General features: G+C 38.3%; 1 protein-coding gene across 2 annotated transcripts in view; it reads left to right on the forward strand.

Moving 5' to 3' along the window:
- CRB1 (crumbs cell polarity complex component 1) overlaps positions 1-24,881 on the forward strand; it is a 256,838-nt gene that overhangs the window by 18,948 nt on the left and 213,009 nt on the right. The window contains exon 1 of one of the 2 annotated variants that reach the window (XM_032613006.1): positions 23,846-24,067. The exons of the other annotated variant lie outside the window; for it this stretch is intronic. Within the exon in view, the coding sequence (XP_032468897.1) occupies positions 23,998-24,067 (70 nt within the window). The 5' untranslated portion in view covers positions 23,846-23,997. Of the gene's footprint in view, positions 1-23,845; positions 24,068-24,881 lie in introns of those variants that run through there. 2 annotated transcript variants of the gene reach the window in all.

Here is a 24,881-nt window from a genome sequence, read left to right on the forward strand (position 1 = left end):
TGAGCAAGCCAGAAGAGACAGCTGAGTGGTTCAGACCACAGACTCACAATTAAATAAATGATCAGATTTCTAAGTACCTAAATTCTAGAGTAGTTTGTTATAGAGCCAGAGTATAGACAAGTAACTCACAAGGAGAAGGGTTGTAGGAACCAGGTTACTGGGCCATCTTTCTTCTCAAACACTGTGTGATCCAAAGGTCTTTCCAAGAAAAATGGACATTTATTAATGACTAGAGTTTCTGAATTAAATCCTTTTCTCATCTACCCTTCTGGTGACTTGATCGAAGCCATGCGTGAATCTTGGGGCTGTTCTTTCCTATTTTGCGTTAGGCTTATCCTGAAGCCATGCTCTTGTGGCCTATCCCCTTGTTCTAGCTTTGGTTCAGGTTGGAATTCTCAACCTTATCACATAGTTGTGCTCTTATGAGCTCTAGTACAAACACATTATGGACAGAAGTAAGGCTGTGTGATTATAGCCTTATGTATTATGGCGTGAACTTGAGAAGTAGCCCCGTACACACTGTGTAAGTATGATCTGTAAGGCTTTTATTTTCTTTTTTTGCCTTATTGCACTGGCTAGAACTTTCAGCACTATGTTGAATAAGAGAAGCTAAGAATGGACATCCTCGACTTGTTTCTGATCTTAGGGTGAAAGCATTCCATCCTTCACTATTTAGCTGTGGAGTTTTTGGTAGAAGCTCTTTATCAAGTCGAAGAAGTTTCCCTCCATTCCTATTTTTCTAAGCGTTTCTGTCATGCATAGGAGTTAAATTTTGTCAAAGGCTTTTTCTGCTTCTAATTATATGCTCATATGATTTTTTTTCTTTAAGGCTTTTAATGTGGTTGATTACATTGATTTTCAAATGTTGAACCAGCCTTGCCTATGAGGAATCAATCCCTTTTGGTCATAGTGTATAATTCTTTTCATATATTTTTTGGATTCAATTCACTAGTATTTTACTGAGGTTTTTTTGCATCTATGTTCATGAGATATACAGACCTGAAGTTTTCCTTTCTTCTAATGTCATTACCTGTTTTAGGCATTAGTGTAATGTTGGCCTCGTAGAATGAATTAGGAAGTAGTCTCTCTTCTACTTTCTGGCAGAGACTGTAGAGAGTTGGTATCATTTCTTCATTGAATGTTTGGTAGAATTTACCAGTACAACAGTCTGGGCATAGTGCTTTTATTTTTTGAAGATTATTATTTGAAGATTATTGACTCAATTTCTTCAATAGATTAGGCCTCTTCAGATTATTTATTATTTCTTGTATGGATTTTGTATTTTCTGTCTCTAAAGAAAATGGTCCATTTTATCTAAGTTACCAGATTGGTGGGCACAGAGTTGTTCATAGTACTTCCTTTTATTGTCCATCTGATCAGTAGTGACATGTCTGTCTTGCTAGGTTCCCTATTTTCTGGTCCTTTGGCTAAAGAGTGCAGGCTTTTGCTCGACGTTTATTTGTCTACATCTGTTGGCATTTTTGAATTTCTAGCTTCTTCAGATCCAAGTGTGGGATACACAAGGCCAAAAAACCCCAAAAAAGAGCTTATCATCATATCATTTCTTGAGCCTCGAGTCCACTAGCCAGTCTGCTTTGCTCTATCTTTTAGAGTCTCTCATGTTTGCTTTACATGTATAATGTATAGGGTTTTTAGTTGTAATTAGCAGAAGGAATAGGAAAAAAATATGTATATTGCATTTTCCTGGAAGAGGTCCCAAGAATATTTTTAGATTGTTAAGTGCTTGAAAAAAGAGCAAAAGAAGAATAAAATTTCATGACACACGAGAACTGTATGAAATTCAAAATTCAGTGTCTATAAGTAAAGTTTTAATTGTCCATGGCTGCTTTTGTGCTACAATGGCTGAGGATGAGTAGTTGCATCAGAGACTGTATGGTTCAAAACACTAAAATATTTACTATCTGATCCTTTATAAAAATTTGGTGACCCCTGGATCACATGACAGAATGAATTACTAGAACTTTATTAGCAGAGCTGAGTAGAGTACCTCCTCAATCAAAATTAAAAGAATAAAGGATGTGTAAATTCAGATAGACTCTATTTAGGTTTAGGCCCTGGTGAATACAGATTTGGTTGAAATGTTGGTTAGGAAAGGTGATACTTCTACAGAAGGTTTCCTGCACTCCTACCCCTAGTATCCATATTTTTTACATACTTATTATTTTACAGTACTTATTTCATCAATTCTAAGAAGTATCTTTCCCTATATTTTGACATCTCTGATGTGACTTGCAATCAATACCTTGTCATAGTTTAATTGGCAGCATTTTTTCCTTCTTAGTAATATAAAAAATAATGATGCGTCTTATAGTTGATGACATCCTCGATTAAATGAGATATGCAATTGATCTGAAGCCGTCACAAATACATCCTTGAGCAGTTAAGAATGTATACATTTTTGAGTTGAGGCCAGAAGCTACTCAGGTTATATTAACTTTTCCTTAAACATTGACCTCAAGGTCACCCTTTTAAAAAATAAATTCTTTTTAGTGCAAAACCTTTTTCACTTATAATTTTTCCAATTAAATGTTTTTCTAGCAAAGTCCGGTATGGATACTCTTAAATATTTTTTCTACTCTCAAAATGTTCCCCTCAAAACATGAATGTTTCCAAAAAATTTTCTCATTTTGATTATACATAATTGTTGTGTGTTTGTAACTTTCATTTGCATATTGGAATTGTATAACCAAGGTTGTCACTGTCATAATGTCGACCAATTCTAATTATGAGTCCTAAAAGCAAGCACCAAACTAACTTTGAAAGGCATATTGCAAGAAAAAAAAAAAACCCAAACCAAACCAATGGTACTATTTTCCACTTATCTAAACTTTCAAGGGCACTTAGCAGTTAGAAGATTATGATAAGTACAGACAGGTTTCATGATTAGAAGGTTCATTAGTAAGAAGGTACAGAATACTAATCACAAGACTTTCATTTGCACTGACAAGGTCTGACCTAGCTAGCATTCATCAGTGACAGTGGAATTGCTCCCTGGTGGTATCAACCCCAGGCAAGGCGGAGAAAACATGTTCTTCATGGAGGAATTCATCAAAAGTAAGCAGCGCTGTACCACACACCACTGCTTTCAGGTGCTCCCTAGAGGGTAGCCAGCATCTTCTCCGAACTGGTTTGTTTGGTCTGTAAAATGCAAAATGCTCAGGGGAAGTTTGCATGTTAAAGAAAAAGAGCTTAAACTTTGGAACTTGGGAAAAACAATCATCACACAAATTTGCACCTTAAATAACCTAGGTGACCATGAGTAGGTGCTTTGGTAAATGTTAAACCTATAAGCCCAAGAGAATATTATTAACTATGAATATTATTAACTATTAACTATGTAGTAGTTATACATGTTATAAATTCTTGTAAATATTGCCATTTTAAATTATTGTGACACCAAAAGATTACTACATTAATATCACTCAAAATTGCATATTTGAAGCCTGGAAAGATATTTATACATTTTAATTATTCATGTATATTAAATGGCTCTTTTTCCAAACATCACAGTTTTCAACAAAATATACCCTCATCATGTAAAAGCATTTTAGGAAGAACAATTAAGTTCCCAGAGTTTGGTCTGTGAAGGACAAAACCGAGCACTGCCAATCTGCAGAAATTTTCCCATCTGCAGAAATCTTACTGCTAATTTGTTACAGAATTAGCAAATGAAATAATTAGAAATTATACAAAACAAAATATGCCTGAGTGGGAAGCATCCAGTCTCTGGAGTCAGACAAACCTGATTTTGAATTATTTTAATTACTTAAGGACTCTGGGCCTCAGTTTTCTTATCTGTAAAGTAGGACAATACTACCTAACATACAGGGTGGGGGATAAGTGTTAGATAAATGGTGATTATTGTAGCCAACTCTAAATTGTGTAGTAAATATTTTAAATACAAAAAAACTCCAAAAGAGAAAAAGGAGCTCAGTGAAACAGGTGAGAGTCTCCTGGAGGTGAGACTTGGGCTAAGCCTTAAAAATTCTCTACTTCTTACAATAATAACATTATTATTATCTTACATATTAATGTTTCTGAAATTGATGTTAAGTGGTTAAAAAAAAGCAGGTAAGGATTAAATTATGATACAGTTAGCATTGCCTACATATTTGCCAATTCATGAGATCCCCACAGATGGGTAAATTTTAGTTTTAATTTGGATCTTTATTATTGATTGCAGTGTCTTCACAATAATTGAACTCTGGTACAGCGTTAAAACAAAATGTTACTTTTTTTTTTTTTGCGGTTCGTGGGCCTCTCACTGTTGTGGCCTCTCCCGTTGTGGAGCACAGGCTTTGGACGCGCAGGCTCAGCGGCCATGGCTCACGGGCCCAGCCGCTCCGCGGCATGTGGGGTCTTCTCGGACCGGGGCACGAACCCTTGTCCCCTGCATTGGCAGGCGGACTCTCAACCACTGGGCCACCAGGGAAGCCCCAAAATGTTATTTTTTAAACAAGGTGTGATTAAAGGCCACAGACAAAACTGGTTTCTCAGAATGAATCATGAAACTTTTTGTTAATCTAATTTTTAAATAAGTACTATAATTATAAATTTCAAAATTAAGAAAGATAAGTATAAGCAGGCATGCTATGAAACATTTCCAACTCACTTGTGTCTCCGACCATCCAGGTGTCTTATCCAAAGTGAAATAAAGTTACTGGTTTTTCTTTTTAATTCTTCTACTGATATTTTATGCATATATAAGCGGACACATGTAATTATAATCCCTTCTTTTTGTAACACAAATGTTACATACTTACTATACACACCATTTTTCACATTGCTTTTTTACAATGTCTTTTGGAATATTTTATGATCATGTTCATAAATAACTTTTTTTTTTAAAACAGCTGTTTAGTATTTCATTAAATACTCAGATCATACATTTTAACCAGTCCCCTCCCTATATGTCCCTTTTGGTAAGAGGGAAATTTCTCAATATTTTATAATTACAATGAAACCATGAATAATCTTGTACATAGAACATGAAATTTTCAAATTAGGAAAGGCTGATACAAAGCTATTTATTTTGTGAATGGTGTGTGTACAGATTTCTGAACATTTCTGAATGGAGAGCAGGAAATATGATTAGATAGCAGAGGGATGTAAACTACAGATTCTCTGAATGCAGTGGATGATAATTAATGATGTGATAGAAAGTAGTATGGAACTATTGAAAGTAATGAGTAGTGTTTAAGGAAGATGAATGTTCTGAGTGTGAGGTCTTATTTCCTGCGCTCTGGAGTGTTGGGAGCTTTCGGAAAGGGCGTTAGGAGATTTTCCAGATAGAATAAAACTAGCGGTCTGATAGGTGTAGGCAGTCAAAATGGCGAGGTCAGAGAAGACAAATGTTGCAGGAGGGAACAGGTAGGAAGCTAGAATCTAAATTCTGGGAGGTCAACTCAGGTGAGAGAAGCAAGTTAACACTGACATTCTAAATAGCAGGCAAAGTCCAGAGTGGAAAAATCCATCAAGAGTGGAGTTAGTAAAAAAAGTATTGACACTTAGGTTGCTTCCATGTCCTAGCTATTGTAAATAGAGCTGCAATGAACATTGTGGTATGTGACTATTTTTGAATTATGGTTTTCTCAGGGTATATGCCAAGTAGTGGGAGTGCTAGGTCATACGGTAGTTCTATTTTTAGTTTTTTAAGGAACCTCCACTGTTCTCCATAGTGGCTGTATCAATTTACATTCCCACCAACAGTATATGAGGGTTCCCTTTTCTCCATGCCCTCTACAGCATTTATTGTTTGTAGATTTTTTGATGATGGCCATTCTGACTGGTGTGAGATGATATCTCATTGTAGTTTTGATTTCATTTCTCTAATGATTAATGATGTTGAGCATTCTTTCATGTGTTTGTTGGCAATCTGTATATCTTCTTTGGAGAAATGTCTGTTTAGGTCTTCTGCCCATTTTTGGATTGAGTTGTTTGTTTTATTGATATTGAGCTGCATGAGCTGCTTGTAAATTTTGGAGATTAATCCTTTGTCAGTTGCTTCCTTTGCAAATATTTTCTCCCATTCTGAGGGTTGTCTTTTGGTCTTGTTTATGGTCTTCTTTGCTGTGCAAAAGCTTTGAAGTTTCATTAGGTCCCATTTGTTTATTTATTTCCATTTCTCTAGGAGGTGGGTCAAAAAGGATCTTGCTGTGATTTATGTCATAGTGTTCTGCCTATGTTTTCCTCTAAGGGTTTGATAGTGTCTGGCCATACATTTAGGTCTTTAATCCATTTTGAGTTTATTTTTGTGTATGGTGTTAGGGAGTGTTCTAATTTCATTCTTTTACATGTAGCTGTCCGGTGTTCCCAGCACCACCACTTATTGAAGAGGCTGTCTTTTCTCCATTGTATATTGTATAAAGAAGATGTGGCACATATATACAATGCAATATTACTCAGCCATAAAAAGAAACGAAATTGAGTTATTTGTAGTGAGGTGGATGGACCTAGAGTCTGTCATACAGAGTGAAGTAAGTCAGAAAGAGAAAAACAAATAACATATGCTAACACATATATATGGAATCTAAAAAAAAACAGTCATGAAGAACCTAGGGGCAAGACGGGAATAAAGACACAGACCTACTAGAGAATGGACTTGTGGATATGGGGAGGGGGAAGGGTAAGCTGGGACAAAGTGAGAGAGTGGTAGTGTATATATAGACATATATAGACTACCAAATGTAAAATAGATAGCTAGTGGGAAGCAGTCGCATAGCACAGGGAGATCAGCTTGGTGCTTTGTGATCAGCTAGAAGGGTGGGATAGGGAGAGTGGGAGGGAGGGAGACGCAAGAGGGAAGAGATATGGGGATATATGTGTATGTATAACTGATTCTCTTTGTTATAAAGCAGAAACTAACAACACAGCACTGTAAAGCAATTATACTCCAATAAAAACGTTAAAAAAAAAAAAAGTATTGACAGTTGGTGAATTTTGATCCCAGGGAATGAGCTATGAGATCTCTTCCCTGTGTATACCCTGTTCTGAGTTTGGGAGGCGCTGGGAATATTTATGGCTAAGATGTCAAGTTGTGATCAATATCTACAAGTACCTTGCACTTCTGTCTCTCGAGACAAACAAATACCCACCTCTGGCTTCCTTCTCAGCCTGGTTCAGTTCATGCTGGGTTTCCACAGTCCTTGGGGCAAGGATTTTTAGGTAGAGGTGTCTGTGTTCTTAACCACAGTGAACAGGAAATTTCAATAGGAAAAAGAAGAAAATTAGGAATCTGGTGGAAAAGCAGCCAAGAGAATTGGCCCTAATATTATTAGTTAACATTTCATGATTCCTTATTATGGGCCATATAAATACATTAAGCATTTTACATAATTAATATTTAATAATTACAATAATCATAAATGGGAACTATTATTTTCCTCCTTTAAAGATGAGGAAACATAGATTTAGCAACTTGCTCTAAGTTGTGCAAAAAGACAGAGCAGAGCTATCTGCATACCTGTGTACATGCTTTTAAACACTAAGCAAAACTACCACACGTGCGTCCGAGTATAGGCGGGAGGCTGGGACTCCAGGCTTCAGCATCAATCCCTGCACTGGAAACTGAATTTAGCAGCAGTAAATTAGTTCTGGATCTCACTACACAGTTGGTTGCGGGGAGGGAGAAAGAGACAGAGAGAGACAGAGACAAGACAGAGACAGAGACAGTGAGATTCCAATGTACTGATAACCTTGGCTTCCATTGCTTACTGTTAGAGACTAAACCTGCAGTGAAGGAGGGCGGGAGGAGCCAGGAATGAAACTTTTTCAGGGTAAAAGGGAAAACTTGGGCAGGAGGTAAAATGTACTTGCTAGCATTGTTCAGCAGTGCATGTCTTGTCCCTGTACTCATCATCCATGGTGTCTCTCTCTCTCACTCTCTCATCTATTACCAGTTTAGGTACCTATGTGTCTGTGTATCTATCTATATATCTACGTATCTATTTATCATCTGCTTCTCTATTAAATCTTGTGGTCCATGAGGGTCAGGATTATCCTGACTTGCATGCTGCTGTATACTTGACACCTTGCCCAGGGCATTCATTGCACAGAGAAACTATCCGTTGAGTGGACAAATGAATGATGTTCCATTTGTCATTGAGGTAATTTCAGCTTTGATTGTGCTTACAGTTTTGTGGAGAATATTGATATTAATAAAATAATAACACAAACAATTGTAAAAGTATACCTCTAATTCATGGGACAAAGGAAAGGAATATTTTCTTGGTATTTGAAGAATGAATATAAAAAGGAGGCTTGGATTTAGGTAGGTGTTCTGGGTTGAACTGTGTTCTCCCAAATTCATATGTTGATGTTCTAACCCCCAGTACCTCAGAACTTGACCTTACTTGGAAATAGGGTCATTGTGGATGTAATTATTTAAAATGAGGACATACTGGAGTAGATCGGGCCCCTAATCAAATACAACTCGGTATCCTGATAAAGAGGGGAAATTTGGAGCCAGACATGCACCCAGGGAGAAAGCTGTGTAGAGATGAAGGTGGAAATTTGGGGTAGAGCAGCAGGGCCCAAGGAGTGTCAACTATTGCCAGCAAAGCACCAGAGGCTGGAGAGAGGCCTGGAACAGATCCCTCCCTCACAGCCCTCAGAAGGAACCAACCCTGCCAGCACCATCATCCCATACTTGTAGCCTCCAGAGCTGTGAGGAAACACAGCCCTGTTGTTTAGCCCCCCAGTTATAATACCTTGTTATGTCAGCCCCAGAAAACGAACACACTAGGCCATGAATGCCTGCCTGAGGAAATGACAGTTGGTGATGACACCAGGCACTGAAGGATGAATTAGGGGAGCATTTACACAAAGAGAGAACAGCATGTGCAGAGGCCCTGTGATGGGAGGAAGCCCACCTGGAATTATCTTGCCATTGTTTTTCTCAGTTTTTCATCTGCTTTGCAACCAGATCAAATATATTAATAATTTTTCTTTAAAGGGCTTGTTTTGGTATTAAGGACAGTTTTCCCCATCCCAAAATTACATAGTTGCATCTATATTATGCATTATTTATTGTCTTATATTTTTCATTTAAATCATTCATCCATCAGAAATTTATCTTGATGAATAGCTTTAGGCAAAGAAAAATCTTTTGAAAATGATTTTCAACTCTTCTTCCCATCCTTCGTGGGACCACAGCTTTTCGCATCAGGGAAGAGCCCCACCTTAGTTACAAGTGCCTCCTCGCCATGTTGTTTTCTGTGTGATAGGTTTTTCTTTCCCTTGATTTTCCTGGTGAGCTTCTCTCAATGCCCTTGATATAAAGGTTTTCAAGCAAAGTGATTTCCATCTATCCTCCATTCTGTCCACTTGGTAGCCTTCACCTCTGTATCAGTGATTAAAGCAATTCCATAAAATATGGAAATAACCACCATTTACTAAACAATCAAAACATAGACATGGTGCAGCTTTTCATATTTTATTTGATTTGAAGAAATAGTGCAGCGCAGTGGTTGAGAACATGGGCCCTGTACGCAGACCATCTGATTTCCAATCACGGTTCTCCTTGCATAGCTGTGAAACCTCGTGTAATTTACGTAACTTCGTTTACTACCGTTTCCTTATCTATAAAATGGTGTCGTAAGGATTTAAATAAATGAACACATAAGGTGCTTAGAACAATGCTGAGCACATAGGAAGCTCTATAGAAGTGTTTGTAGTTGTCCTTGTTGTAGAAGGTTGGAGGTGGCTGTTATTTGATTTTCGGAGCAGACCTATAAGGTGCCTTTTAAGAAACAGGTTCAGCGATGTTAAGCTTGTGCAATATCATGTAATTGCCTGGTATGCAGTCAATACTCATTAAATACACATTTAGTGAATGAAGTTATAAAGATGGGGCTATAGACAGGACTGGCTGACATTGAGTCTTGTGCTTTTAATCACTGTTCCTCAAAATATCTCTTTTACTTATTTCCTGCCAAATAAGATCACTTTCTCCAGAATGGAAGCTGTGTGCTTGACTCTCCCTGGCTTCTTTAGTCTTGTCTTAAAAACATTCTGTTAGAAATTCCTTGAAATTTGTCCCATAGAGCTAGCTTCCTCCCCAAGTCTTCAGTGCAATATGGGGTTTTCCAATATTTTAATGTTTTTAAAAAATCATTTCAGTTGGTATTGTGGTGTTAGGAAGAAGGAGGGTTAGATTATCTGCTTACTGCCAGCTTACCCAATATTCTCTTGTAGTGACATTTTTCTGTATTCAGGATTTTTATCAGTTACCAGAACTTGAACTAGGTTAATATCTAGAACGATGAATAGTTTTCGGTGATGCTGATACTTTACTACTGGTGGTAGAATCTTTCTGAATATAACTCATTTTGGACCTAGCTATCCAGTTTGTTTATACTCTAGGTCAGACATTAGCAGATTTTTTCGGTAAAAAGCTAGGTCATAAATAGTTTCGGGTTTGTGGACCACGTGGTCTTTGTTGTAATGCTCAGCTCTGCTGCTGTATTGTGAATGCAGCCAGCTGTAGACAACATGGATGTGAATACATGGCTGTGCTCAAATACAACTTTATTTATGGACACAGAAATTTGAATTTTATATAATTTTTACATTTTATGTGTCAGATATTATTCAATTAAAAACCTGAAACTATTTAAAAATGTAAAATCCCATTCTTAGCTTGCAGGTAATATAAAAATAGGCAGATGTTTAGAGTTGTTCCACAGACCGTAGCTTGTACCCCTCCCTTTTCCTGCATCAAATGGCTACAGTCCCTATCATCCAGATGATTCCACTTTATTCATCACACTGCAGCTGGGATTATCATCCTTAACTTTAAACCACTCATCTAATTATATTACTCCCTTCCTTATGACCCTTTGTTGACCCTCCAAACTCCTTGGCATGACATTCCAGGTCACAAAACCTGCTGAGTCCACCTCGTCCAGACATCTTTCAATACTTCCCTCTGAGCATCCCCTGGTCAAGCTAATCCCAGTTATTTGCTGATTCCATAAATACATTCATATATTCTGCTGTCTCCTGGGTCTTGAATACTTTTATCACACATTATTTCTTGGCATAGTTTTACTTATTCTTAAAAAGTCCATTTAAAATGACATCTCTTCCAGGAAATTGTCTCTGAATTTTCAGGCAGAATCAATCACTTTTGCATTCATGCTTTCATAGCACTTTGAACATGTTTTAAAACATTTATCTTATTATGTTACAATTCATTGTATTCGTGGTTGTCTACACCGATTTTAATATGAGCTCTTAATGTAAATAACTGGGTTAATTTATATGTGTTTTCTCCAAACCTGTATATATTTGGGACTTAACAAATGATTTTGAATGTTGCAACAATAGAATTAGATTTGAGTGCTCATATCTGCCATACTGCACTCAAAATGTGTTTTATAAAGAAGGAAAAAACCCCAACACTTTTGGAAGGCAAATAGTGTATGGATTTATCCTTTACAAAGCAAAGATTCACTTGGTAAACTAACAAAACTCTTAAATTTGTTTGTTTTGAATTTTTTCTTAGTGGGTTTGAATTTTTAAGGCTATAGTTTCATTTGCTAAAACTATCAAGGTTTTAAAGAATTAACAGCTCTTTGTGCTGATACCTTCTTCTGCCACTGCCAGTGAGGTCGAAATTATAAATCTGAGATTTGGGGAGTTTTTTCAGTACTGAGCACTTGGGTGCTGACATAGTCTCAGAGTTCATCCCAAATGTCCCGGGGACAGAAATGGTGATAAAGCTTTGGGTAGCTATGCATCCAGACTCTGAGCTTCCACTCTGTTCTCTTCAGCCTCCCAATTCATACATCTTTTCTCCTCCTCCACAGAGAGGTAGATACATTTATTTACAGATATAAGAATAATTATTGGGAAGAAATCCACAGCCCTAGTATTTGATAAAAAGCTTCCGGGAGATTCTGCAGGCTCGTGTACCTTACAATTATTCACCTGGTGTAGTACCCGGGCCCCCTGAAGACCAGGGTCAGCACATGAATCCCTCTGTACTCCTTTGCCCTCCCTTGTCCTGAGTGATGAACAAAAAATTCTATGTAATCATTATTTATAGCAAAATAGAAGAAAGAAGTACTATAGGGTGCTGAAAGTTTTAGTCCACTAAGGATTTTAGAAATTAATATTGATGTCAGTGGTGACAACTTGTCAGAATTGTTCATGTTTTTTTCTTAGTAGTGTCACAATGATTTATGATATGAATAGAATGTATTTTTTTATATTGTCTCTCCTACTGAAATCCCAGCTCTGTTGCTATTTCTGCTTTTCTGTGGTGGTGATAATTGAATGAGGAGAAGGAGCAAAAGAGCCTCATCTGTTTTAATTTCTGAGTAGGGACATAGATTAACTAGAATCAGGACTGCCCCCTGAACTCAGGAAGTCAGTTTTTACAAAGACGCTTGTATGTATATATATATATATATATATATATGTGTGTGTGTGTGTGTGTGTGTATATATATTAAGATATATTCATATATATATATATATCTGAATCACTTTGCTGTACACCAGAAACTAACACAACATTGTAAATCAACTATACTTCAATAAAAAAGGTGTCTATATATATCTTTATGAAAGATAATAATTTCAAAGGCAATTGTAGGGTTTGAATAAAGTTCATATATGCCAATAAATTAATTGAATCATTGCCTTTATCTTATTATGTGACTTCACAAATTTATATTTGTGTTCTCTCCACAATTCTAGAAAATATCTCTCAGTTAAACTTTTGCAGAACTCTGTAACACAAATAAGTACATTTTAATATATCTAGTAATTTTGTGGTGGGCATTCTCTTCAATGGGGAGTAATTTTTATGTGACAATGTACAGTGATTTATTCATTGGATTTTGTCGTTATTTAAATTTAAAAACCTCTTAAGGATACTCAGCCTTGTCATGGATTCTTCATTAATTTTTTTTTTTTGCGGTATGCGGGCCTCTCACTGTTGTGGCCTCTCCCGTTGCAGAGCACAGGCTCCGGACGCGTAGGCTCAGCGGCCATGGCTCACGGGCCTAGCATCTCCGCGGCATGTAGGATCTTCCCGGACCAGGGTACGAAACTGTGTCCTCTGCATGGCAGGCGTACTCTCAACCACTGCGCCACCAAGGAAGCCCCTCTCTTTGGGTTTATAATGGGCATTCGCTCCTTTCGGTTGCCAGCATCCATTTCCCCGTCATTTGACAGCAGCATCCTAAATTCCTTTGGGGGAGTTCTCGCTTTTTCATTTGGTGTAGCTTGGTAGCACTGCATGGCAAATCAAGGTGCACAGCCCTGCCTTACTTAGGTAGGCCACTCTGGTTCCCTCTTCCTCGACTTTGACAGAATGGGGGAGATTATTCAAATTCATTCATGTGAGTGGTATTATCCTCACGGAATTATGCGATTCTTATTGTCCTGACTCAGCAGCACCATGGTTTTGCTCTATTCAAACTTGTTCTCCTAAATTCTCATCTTCCTGTGAGGCATTGAGTATTCTGCCAATAAATTCTTTATTTTCTTAAGGTTACCTGTTACTTATAATCTAAGTATTCTAAGCTCTTAGATGTGGATCTAGCCAAGAAAAATATTTATCAAGAATCAATACCTGTTGGGACTTCCCTGGCGGTCCAGTGGTTAAAACTTCACCTTCCAATGCAAGGGGGTGTGGGTTTGATCCCTGGTCAGGGAGCTAAGATCCTACATGCCTTGTGGCCAAAAAACCAAAACATAAAGCAGAAACAATATTGTAACAAATTCAATAAAGACTAAAAATGGTCCACATCCCAAAAAAAAAAAAAAGTCTTAAAAAGAATCAATACCTGTCATGGTTCAGATCCTGGTTGTAAATGAGCATTAATAATTGTAAGAAGGCACCCACATCCAGTGCATCTGGATTACTGGCACCTATGCCGATTTTGGAGAAACAAGGACTCTTCCACCTGTCGGTCGATTGCTTTGGTCTGGCTGTCTCATCTATTCGCTAGGGAACTTCAAAGTGCAGACTCAGCCCCGTAGAGCCGCAGACATTTTTGCCAAAGCAGTACAAGTTGGGAACCAGAGTTAGTCCTATTGCCCTTAGCATGTTTTCTCACATGACTATCAGGCTTATTCTTTCACCTTAATTCCTCTCACACTTTTTCAGCACATTGAGCTTCTGCCTGGACTTGCTGATTTGTCTCCCTTTCCCACTCTGGGCCTAAGTCCCTGTTTTGAACCCAGTCCATGGTCTTGGAACCCTGAATATCCTAAGTATATCATGTCAGAATTCTCCCCGTTGTGGTCTAGCCCAGTGCCTCATGGCATGACCACTGGCTGAATTTCTGTTCTGAATGGACCAACTTGGAACCTCCTGAGGTTCTGAATCTGCTCTGAGTCCTTTTGTGGTTACCAAAACTATAAACTTGAAAACACACACACACACAATGTAAGAGCTGTGAGCTTAGTTTATTCAGTGTCTTATGAGGACTATAGCCTGGGAGAAGCCTCTCATACAGCTCTGAGAAACTGCTTCAAAGAGGTCGGGGAAGAGGCTGGTATATATGTGATTTTAGAAAAGGGGTACATGTAATCCAGCATATATCTTGGTAGAAGGTTAGTGCTAATCACAAGGAACAGATATCTCAGTTAATGATTTTAGTACTTTTCTTAATATGAGGAGATACAAGAGTCCAGTTTCATTTAAAAAAATTTCCTGAAGTATTTCTAACTATCTGAGGGCCTATTCGGCCTATTTCCCCGGAGCACAGAGTGCCTCATTCCTGATCTTCACCCTGAATTTCTTTCAGGGTGTTCCGTAGGTCAGCAAATGCAGTGGCTAATGACTCAATCCTTGTAGACCAGATGGTGAGTGACAATTTGCACTATCTATCATCTATGTATCATGTTTCTATTTATTGTCTACCTAACTATAACTACTATATAACTACATAGTTATATATTCTACAGAAAATATATCCTTCACAAACTTTCTACACAGAACTTTGAGATTTCAACTTCATCCACTGTTTTGGATGTTACCGAGTGTCTGAACTCACCATACCTTTTCATTTTCTGTATTTCCAATGCTTTGACATCTTTTTCTGACCTTGGAGAGACTGAGAAAGTGCCCCTCCCAGGACTAGCCAATTCCTAGAAATAGTAAGACTCCTCTGCAAGCATGCCTTTCAGATGCAAACTAACCAATTCAGAGCCCACACCCCACCACTTCCTTTATCAGACTCATACTCCAGACCACTATTCTCCTGCCCAGATCACTCCAGAATCAGGGACCAGACCACTAAAGACGACCTCTACACCCCAGAGCCTGCTGCAATTATCCCAGCTAGCCTGCATACCCTGCCTCACCCATTCCTTTTATATCTTCTAAAGTAAACCTGCTTACCCTGCCTCACCTGTTCCTTCCTGCAGAAACAGGAAGGAACACATTTTCCCACTGTTCCTTCTGCCTCCTGGATGACCATGGTGCTTCCTGTGTGGCCCTGCCTAGCATGAGGTGTCCCCTCCTCGTGGGAACTGTGAATAACAAACAAACCATCTTTTCAGTGGCAATCATCTTCTGATCTGCTGGCCTCACTATACCTGAATGATAATAAAAACCTACATTTTAAAACAGAGTCTCTTTAACAGGTTATCAGGTTGTGTGCCTTTGCTTGGATTTCCTGGAATGAAGCAAGGCTTAAGTGCTAATGTTTTATTGAGAGGTTTAATTCCAGAGCAGGAGTGTGGGAATTGGTGAATGAGAGAGAGAGGAGTATGGGAGAAAATATAAAGTGGTACTTTCCTTAACTGGTCCTTGCTTGATAAATCACACACACACAAAAACATTATTTTGTTCTGTCTCTAAGGGGTTCAGTTTTGGTAATATGTATTTTTCTAAGAAATTATGCACTGAATCTAGATTTCCATATTTACTTACATAGAGTTGTAAAAAGTAATCTCTTAGAGTTTAAAAAATGTCCTCTGAGTTAAATAACTGTATCTCCCTTGTCATGTATAATTTTGTCATTTTTCATTTTTTTCTTAATTTATATATATATATACATATATATATATATATTTATATCTGTAGTATGTTGGACTCTCTAAAATATGGGACTCAGCATCCACCCCAGAGGAGAATAGATGAAGGTCATCTGATCTGGAGGCATAGAGAGAGGGTAATAGGGCTTGGAACTGGAGAGGCAGTGACAGGAGACAAAAGGGCAAGTTAGACCTGGTTGAGGGTGGGAGGCATGGGAATCGATTAGAAAGAGATGAGAGAGTCACCTTAACTATGAGAGAGCCATGGGGATGTTAAACCAACGTCTAAAACCATGCCTGTCCATCCCTGTGTGCATATATTATCCATTACTTATGTGAAAGAGTTGGTCAGCTATTCTCCAGGCTATTCTAGAAGACTTTCCTTTGAAAACTGCCTGTGGCCTGTTGATTATGTAACAGCAAATTCTGTTTCATGCCCAGTGACTCTGGTCTATACTTGGCCCCAACTGTCCCATGTGTCCTTAACTCCTTATTGTTAAAAAACCAGGACACTTGGAAGGTTCCCTGAAACAAAGGGTGGAGTCCTTGACTCCTTGTGGGGCTATGGTGTTGTGAAAGAGAAAGCCTTAGCGTTGGTATTGGGTACACTCTGGTGTAGTAATTAATAGAGTGTTTTCTCTCCTTTTATATCATTTCTCTTGTACTTGTAAGGAAGCCGAGACCTACTTATCTATAAATCTGTAGAGTCTGTATTATCTATACAGACTATAGATAATGCTCATATTAAATTAATGTTTATTTTATTTAGTTGAATAAGAGATTGTACCAGCAACTAAAATCCATTCATGAAATCTAGCTTTCTTTTTTGTTTTTATAGTCTATAATTTTTCAAAATCTAAAACAAAACAATCACAAATGAAAAGCTCTCTCAGTAAACACTACTGGAAAATGGATAACATTATAAACATCAGTGATATATAATCAGAAAACAATAAGATGAATAAAAAAGAATCAAGGTTAAAAAACTTTTCAGGATTCAAAAATAGCTCTTACTCTTTGAATAAATAGATTTTAAACTCGATATGAAATTTATTTTTGGATATAATTTACAAATAACCTTCACTTATGAAAATAGTGTTTGGGAGGAAGATTACTGAAATCATCATTAATAATAGAGATCATTTGCATAAACAAAAATAATGCAAAATGGAAATATTAGATCGTAGGAATCCAAAATAGAATAATAACCACAGGATTAAAATGAATTAAATACAAGAATCTCCTGACAGTATTTTATCAAAACCCAGTGTTAAGATGATCCTTAAGCTCTATTTATATCTTGTTACAATTATGATATTGAAATTATTTAGAGAATTACATCTAAAATTGCCCTATGAAATTTGGCATATTTATCAGCCCTCTGTAAGAAATATTGACCACTTAAATTTATATTAGTAGAGATAATTTTTGACATTCTTTTCTTTTTGTTTTTTTTTTTTTTGATATGAACCATTCTTAAAGTCTTTATTGAATTTTTTACAATATTGCTTCTGTTCTATGCCTTGGCCTTTTGGCCACGAGGCATGTGGGACCCTAGTTCCCCGACCAGGGATCAAATCCCCACCCCCTGCACTGGAAGGCGATGTCCCAACCACTGTACTGCGAGGGAAGTCCCTGACATTATTTTCAAAAGACTAGATCTTATCAGATCCAGCAAAAGGGAATTCATATAAAGTAGAAATTTATGTGTTAGGAAATACCTAAACATACTCTAAAACCTAAAATTACTGCTTTTATGCATTTGCCCTAGAGAAACTCTTGTGCATTTGCACAAGAGAGGTGTGTAAAATGATTATTGTTAAATTATTGTTTGCATAGAGAAAATTGGAAACAACACTGACACCCAGAAAAAGAAATAGTTAAACTATGGTACATCCATCCTGTGGAATGCCATGTGGCGTTAAAAAGTGTGAGCCGGAGGGCTGCCTTGGTGATGCAGTGGTTGAGAGTCCGTCTGCCGATGCAGGGAACATGGGTACGTGCCCTGGTCCAGGAAGATCCCACATGCCGCGGAGCTGCTAGGCCCGTGAGCCATGGCCGCTGGGCCTTACGTCCGGAGCCTGTGCTCCGCAACGGGAGAAGCCACAGCGGTGAGAGGCCCGTGTACTGCAAAAAAAAAAAAAAAAAAGTGTGAGCTGGAGAGCTGGACACCACCTGCTTCTCGGCCCCTGCCCTCCCTGGCCAGGTCCTGGTCCTTTGTGACCCTTGGCCTCTCTGGTCTGGAGATGGAGCCACCGCTCCTGGCCTGGAGCTATTTTAGGCGCAGGAGTTTCCAGCTCTGCGCAGATCTGTGCAGACAGATGCTGGAGACGTCCCTTATGACCAGGTGTTGGCTGGACCCTGTCAGCCTTGTGGATCCTGGAGATAAGGCTGAGGGCCCTGGGGGGGCCGGTCTCTAGGTCCCTGGGAAGTGGGTCCAGGGATGAGGGCCCGGGGTGGGGCGGAGGTTGACTGTGTGGTCAGCATAGACACCTGGAGCGAGACCCCCTGGAGACACACACACAAAAAAGTGTGAGCTAGGTAGATTTAATAATGTGCAGAAATACCCAAGACATATTGTTGAGTGAGAAAAGAAAGTTGCATAATAATACACGTACTATAATATTATTTAAAAAGAAAAAAATGAAAAGAAGCCAAATAATTTGTCTATCAGTTTATCAATCAGTCATCTATATATCTGGCAACCTGTAGTCTAGAATGGTATAAAACAATCTTCACAAACAATAACAATGGTTATTTCTGGGGAGGAGTGTGAGATTGGTATTCATCAAAGATTCTTTAGAGTATTTTTACAAGAATACATTTATAATTTACTTATATAATTAAAAATAAATACCATCATGACAAGAATTAAGAATAATAGATTAATAGAACTGAGTTTGAATCTGAACTCTATCACTTATTATATGTTTGACCTGGCTGGCTCAGTCTCTCTTTTGTCGAATCGAGAGAACTTCATATACTTTATGGTGATTCGATTCTGTGGGTGTTAAACGAGAGAGCGTCCAGGAAAGAATCTGCAGTCCAGAGCAGGTAATCAGCTGAAGGTAACCAGTGCTCTTTGCACTCTATTAAGTCAGTTTTAAACCTCAAGTAACTGAATGATGAAGTATTTTTTCTCACTAGATTGCATCTGCTCACTAGAGTGTAGATCCATTAGGGCAATGAGCCTGTCTTAACATATATATATGAATTACTGATATTTACTCTGGTGTCTGGTATACAACAGGCACTCAGAAAATGTTTGTACATTAATATGATACCTATCTATTCCACCAAGAAGAACCGCTGTCCTGAATTCTGGAGTTGTATTTCCAGATCCTATCACATATCCTCATCTTGCTTTTGAATAGGCACCTCAAACTGAACATATTTTATAACCATACTTATTATTTATATCTACACACCTTCATCTCCTCCTATATTCTTTGTTTTATGACATCTAGCTTATTGATGAAAAGTCTTCAGTACTTTTTATTGTCATTCCACTGTAGACTTTTTAACTTTAAAGACAAATATTGACCTTTAAGATTTTATTTTGTTCACTTTGTCTTATTTCACTTATTTTTGATGCGCTTTAAATATGGTATCTTCTAGGGACTCAGTGGGCTTTTCTAAATTCAAGAAGTCATATTTTTTTTCTCATATTTAAAAAATATATACCATTAGGAATTACATCCTCCCCATTTTCTTCCTTCATTCTTCTGGAGTAGAGCTTTCTACCTCTCTTCGTTGTTCATTCTTTTGGACCATCTCCTTATCTCATACCGCTCTATTCTGGAGGAATTCTTCGGAACCATCTGCTAGTTAGCTGAGTGTAGTGTTGTCTTCCATTTAAGCCATCAGTTGAATTTTTTTATTTCACTGACTACTTCTCATTTTTAGAATTTATATTTGGTTCACTTTCTAATAGGCCTAATTGTTTTTCATGCATTCTTTTATCTCTTAAAAAATTTTAAACAGACCTTTTATAGTGTTATTTTAAAGTCTCTTCTGATAGCTCCATTTTCTTTGAGTCTTTTGAGTGTGAATGTTTCCGTTTGTCATGTCTTCTGTCTCTTATGGCAGCGGGTTTCTAGTTTGATCGATAGTTTTAGACTGTGAGCTCATCTTCAGTAGAGGCTGCCTTCCACAGGAACCCTGTGTGAACAGTGAGTTACAGCATTCCCACACAATGGTTCCTATCAGGCTCCTCTCACTGGACCATTGATTTTCCTATTTCCAAACAAGTACTTCTTTCTTTCCTTTTTATTTTTAATAAGATTTTTGGCTTAGAATTTTGCACCCCATGTTCAGTGCAAGTTGAGACCTCCACATGGTGTAGGTTCACACATGGGGCAGGTCTGGGTTCCTGTTTCTCACAGGGAGCCATCTATCCACTGCTTCCAATCTGCATTCCAAAGCCAATGGGAGGAATTGGAATTCGTCGCCTGCATGAAGCCAAAAGGCAAGAGATTTCTGTCCCAATTGGATATTCCCCTCCCCTCCCTTTTAGAGCTAACCTATGTATTTTTACAAAAGTTATAGTTTGTCCAAATGCATGTATTTCAATGTGTTTGACTTGAAGGAGAGTGCTTGCTCCTTCTTGTTTGGAAGCCCTTGTCTATATTATTTATTTCTGTGAGTGCATTACTATTATCCCAAGTGCCCAAGCTGGAAAAATTATAGCTTTTCTGCAGCCTTATTCTCTACCTCAGTCCTTTCGATCTATCTAGTTTACTTTTACTCTTTTTTTTTTCATTTGCTCTCCCCACTGTCTGATTTAGTTTGGGCCCCATCGCTCTCTTGTGGGCTATGACAACATCCTTTTCACTGGTTTCCATGCTTCTCATCTGCCCTCTGCCAGTCATTGCCACGTGACCATGGGAGTTATCTTTCCAAATGCAAATCTAATTAAATTATGCCAATCCACTGTTTATAACCTATTGATTGTTTCCTTTCTTCATATTAGAAGTTAAACTACCTTGATTTTGTGGTTTACTGAGTTTTATGTGCTGACATTGTCCTGTTCATACTTGTATTTCTGCAATATCAGAATATGTTCAGTTCCTTGATCTGCCCATACACTGTATGCCTCTATTCCTATACAGATGCCCTTTTCCTGAAAAGCCATTAAACACCAATTTCCCTCTATTTATTTGTTTCACCCACACGTGAAAATTCAGCTTAAATATTACTTCTTTTGTAAAGATTTCCTAACTTGCCCCAAATCTGACACATAGTAGCCATTCACTCTTTTGTTTAATAGCTATATCTGATTATTTTCCTGTATTCAAGCTCAACATATACAATTTCTTCAAACATTCTTTGTGTAATATGTTTCCTCAACCACTTATTATCTTTTTTTTTTTTTTTTTTTTTTATTTTTGGCTCTTCGTTTCTGTGCGAGGGCTTTCTCTAGTTGCGGCAAGCGGGGCCACTCTTTATCGTGGTGCGCGGGCCTCTCATTATCGCGGCCTCTCTTGTTGCGGAGCACAGGCTCCATACGCGCAGGCTCAGTAGTTGTGGCTCATGGGCCCAGTTGCTCTGCGGCATGTGGGATCCTCCCAGACCGGGGCTCGAACCCGTGTCCCCTGCGTTAGCAGGCAGATTCTCAGCCACTGCGCCACCAGGGAAGCCCCACTTATTATCTTTGATAATTTTGTCTTTTGAAAAACCCAAATTTTCTTTGCCTCTTTAATTGTGACACTCATAACACAACTTTACAGAAAGTTTTCTAGTACCGTCAGATACTATGCCTGGAGCCCTTCATTTCCTCTCCAGTCTATCAAGTGGTCTTGTACGTTGTCACTCACTTAGCCTTGAGGTCCATGAGGTCCATGGTGGAACCCTTGTTTTTTTTTTAAGTCTTTATTTTTTACAGCAGTTTTATTTTTTTATTTATTAAAAAAAATTTTTATTTATTTACTTATTTTTGGCTGCATTGGGTCTTCGTTGCTGTGCGCGGGCTTTCTCTAGTTGGGGTGAGGGGGGGCTACTCTTCGCTGCGGTGCGCAGGCTTCTCATTGCTGTGCCTTCTCTTGTTGCGGAGCACGGGCTCTAGGTGTGTGGGCTTCAGTAGTTGCAGCACTTGGGCTCAGTAGTTGTGGCTCACGGGCTTAGTTGCTCTGCGGCATGTGAGATCTTCCCGGACCAGGGCTCAAACCCGTGTCCCCTGCATTGGCAGGCGGATTCTTAACCACTGTGCCAGCAGGGTTTACAATAAAATTGAGAGTTAGGTATAGAGATTTCCCATATACGCCCTGCCCCGACACATGGAGAGCCTTCCCCATTGTCAGTATCACCTACCAGGTGGTACATTTTTTATTAAATAAACTTACATTGACAAATCATAATCACCCAAAGTCCATTACCTTAGGGCTTGCTCTTGGTGTTATACAGTCTGTGGGTTTGGACAAAAGTATAATGACATGTATCCATCATTATAATATAATACAGAGCATTTTTCACTGCCCTAAAAATGCTCTGTGCTCTGCCTATTCATCTCTCCCTGGAGGCCTTTTTAGGACAGATGGAAGATTTGGTCATTCCAGTATGTGGATTTCCCAGAGTCCACATCGCAAAAAGCATAAAGGGATATGTAAGAATAAAGATGAAAATGGAAACCATAGGGTTTATTGAAGGCATAATGTTCTAGAAATCAATGGGGAGACTCTAGTCCTAACTCTGCCATATCTTTCTAGATGACTCTGGGCAGACAGTATAATTGCTCTGCATTTTCATTCTCTAACTGATAAAATACAGGGATTAGAATAGAGGATTAATACTGCCTCTATAATCTGTAATTATTTTACTCTAATTATTAAATTGCTCAAGCTAAATTATTTGCATTATAGGGGAAAATCTTTAAAAACAATAACTATCATGAACTCTGTAAGAAAGAAAAAACTAAAATGGATAAGCCCCACTATAGCAAGTAAAATCCTCTGGGAGTGGGTCAGCATATAACATTAGTAGAAAACATTAAACCATCAAAATATTATTCCCTATTTAAATACACAAGTAGGAAATATAGAGACTTGGAAATACATAAACTTCTGACAGAGCTCTCAAGTTTTACACAAAATCTGAAATGTAAATTGCATTTTGAGTGTAACAAGTAGCCAGTTTTAACGACGGAGCAAGGCCATGTACTAGCACTAACCTTAGAGAATAAGACATCTGACTTTAACTATAGATGTTTCCGTGAAGTGTCCAAGGAAAATATAGTCTTAAGGACTTGAACAATTTAATCTGAAGAAAAATACCACAGTACTTAGCCTAAGTATATATAAAAAATAAGCAAATATATTTGCATTCAACAATTATGGTAAAGCAAAAATTCAAGAAACCCCAGAGGTTATAAATATCATGAACAGGATTAGGAATGGGCTCTAGGTTTATGGAAGAAAAACTGCTTCTAAATAGTCTCCAGAACTCTGTCCATTTTATCAACAACTGTAATCTGACTGAGTTGTGAGAGTATGTTTATGAAAAGGTGACGTGTCTGTGAGTTGTGTTCTGAAGATGAAGGTAAATATACAGAAATACAGGGTGTTCCTTGAATAGTTGTCAGATCATAATGATTGTGTGCCAAGACGGTCATCAGAAATTAATTCCTCTTTTAAGAATGATTCCGGACACTCACCTAAAGCAGGCCCTTTTCAGGCAGCATTGTTAAAGGAAGGAAAGTAGTACACAAGGTCTGAGGGGGGATGACTCCAGTCCAGCATGAAGAAAGTCTGCACCAGGTTTGAAAAATCACCCCATCCTCCTGTGTAAGTAAGATGCTAAGAATCACAACTGCTTTCCAAATCTAAGTCCCCAGTCTTCTGTGAGGGAGCTGTAGGAGGGGAAGGGGCAGAGGTGGCACCCAGGGGCTGTGAGACTCTGGCTTCTTTCTGAGTCAGGCAGAGCTCGGGAGCTGGACAGGGACCAGACCACCACCAACACGTCGGAGCATGTCCTCCACAAGACCATGGCGCTTCAGACAGTTACCCACCTTCTCATCTTCTGCCTCAGTCTCTCACTGCTCATCTCCATAAAAAGTAAGCCTCTTCCATTTATTGAACTTCTGGCATTTCCTGACTTTTAAGTATTTCATGGGAAAAGTGTGTAGTGTTGCATGTTCTACAAAATGAAAGGCTTTAAAAAAAAGTAAAAAGAATTTGGTGTGAGCAAGCATCCTGTGTTAAACAAATCAGTGGGACCAGTCAGTGTGAACAATTTTCTGATTCTATGATTTCCAGTAAGTATTCTAATAGAAAATGTTCTTTTTCAGTCTTTTGAGTGGTGAGCAGGAGGTTGAAATGGCCACATAGAGAAGGTTTTTTGATGTATTTATACTTTAATGGAATAGATCTGGCACTTTGTAATTGATATCCTTTAAAAGGAAATTAATCATGAGCTATATAGCATTTTATTCCCAATACTGTGTATGTATCTTCACTTTTAAAGAACTTGGTGTCCCAACATTTGCTCTCACACACAAGGAGATAGAGTCTCAATTTTCCCCAAAGGATAATGGTTCAAAGCATTTCTTTTGCCAGAGAGAAATGGGCTTCCTTTCTATTGTATGTGCTTCTGTTTTATAAATGGAGTTGTCATATTCCACAAACTTCCCCAAATTGAAACAAGAGTAATGTTTCTGAGATAATCTTGTCGGATGTTCGGCAGTGTGGAAAATCAGAGGAGACCAACAGCCTCAGCTGTGTGTTTATGAAGGACAGTAGCTATTGAACATGCTTAAAACAAAGACAGGCAGAGTGTGTGCTTGTCAAAGGGGCCATGTGATTTGTGTCTGTCGAATCTGAATATCAATAAGGCAAGGCATAGATCAGCTGCTGTTGAACAAGACTCCTT

This window comes from Phocoena sinus, chromosome 1, assembly GCF_008692025.1.
Source record: "Phocoena sinus isolate mPhoSin1 chromosome 1, mPhoSin1.pri, whole genome shotgun sequence".
Lineage (NCBI taxonomy): Eukaryota > Metazoa > Chordata > Mammalia > Artiodactyla > Phocoenidae > Phocoena > Phocoena sinus.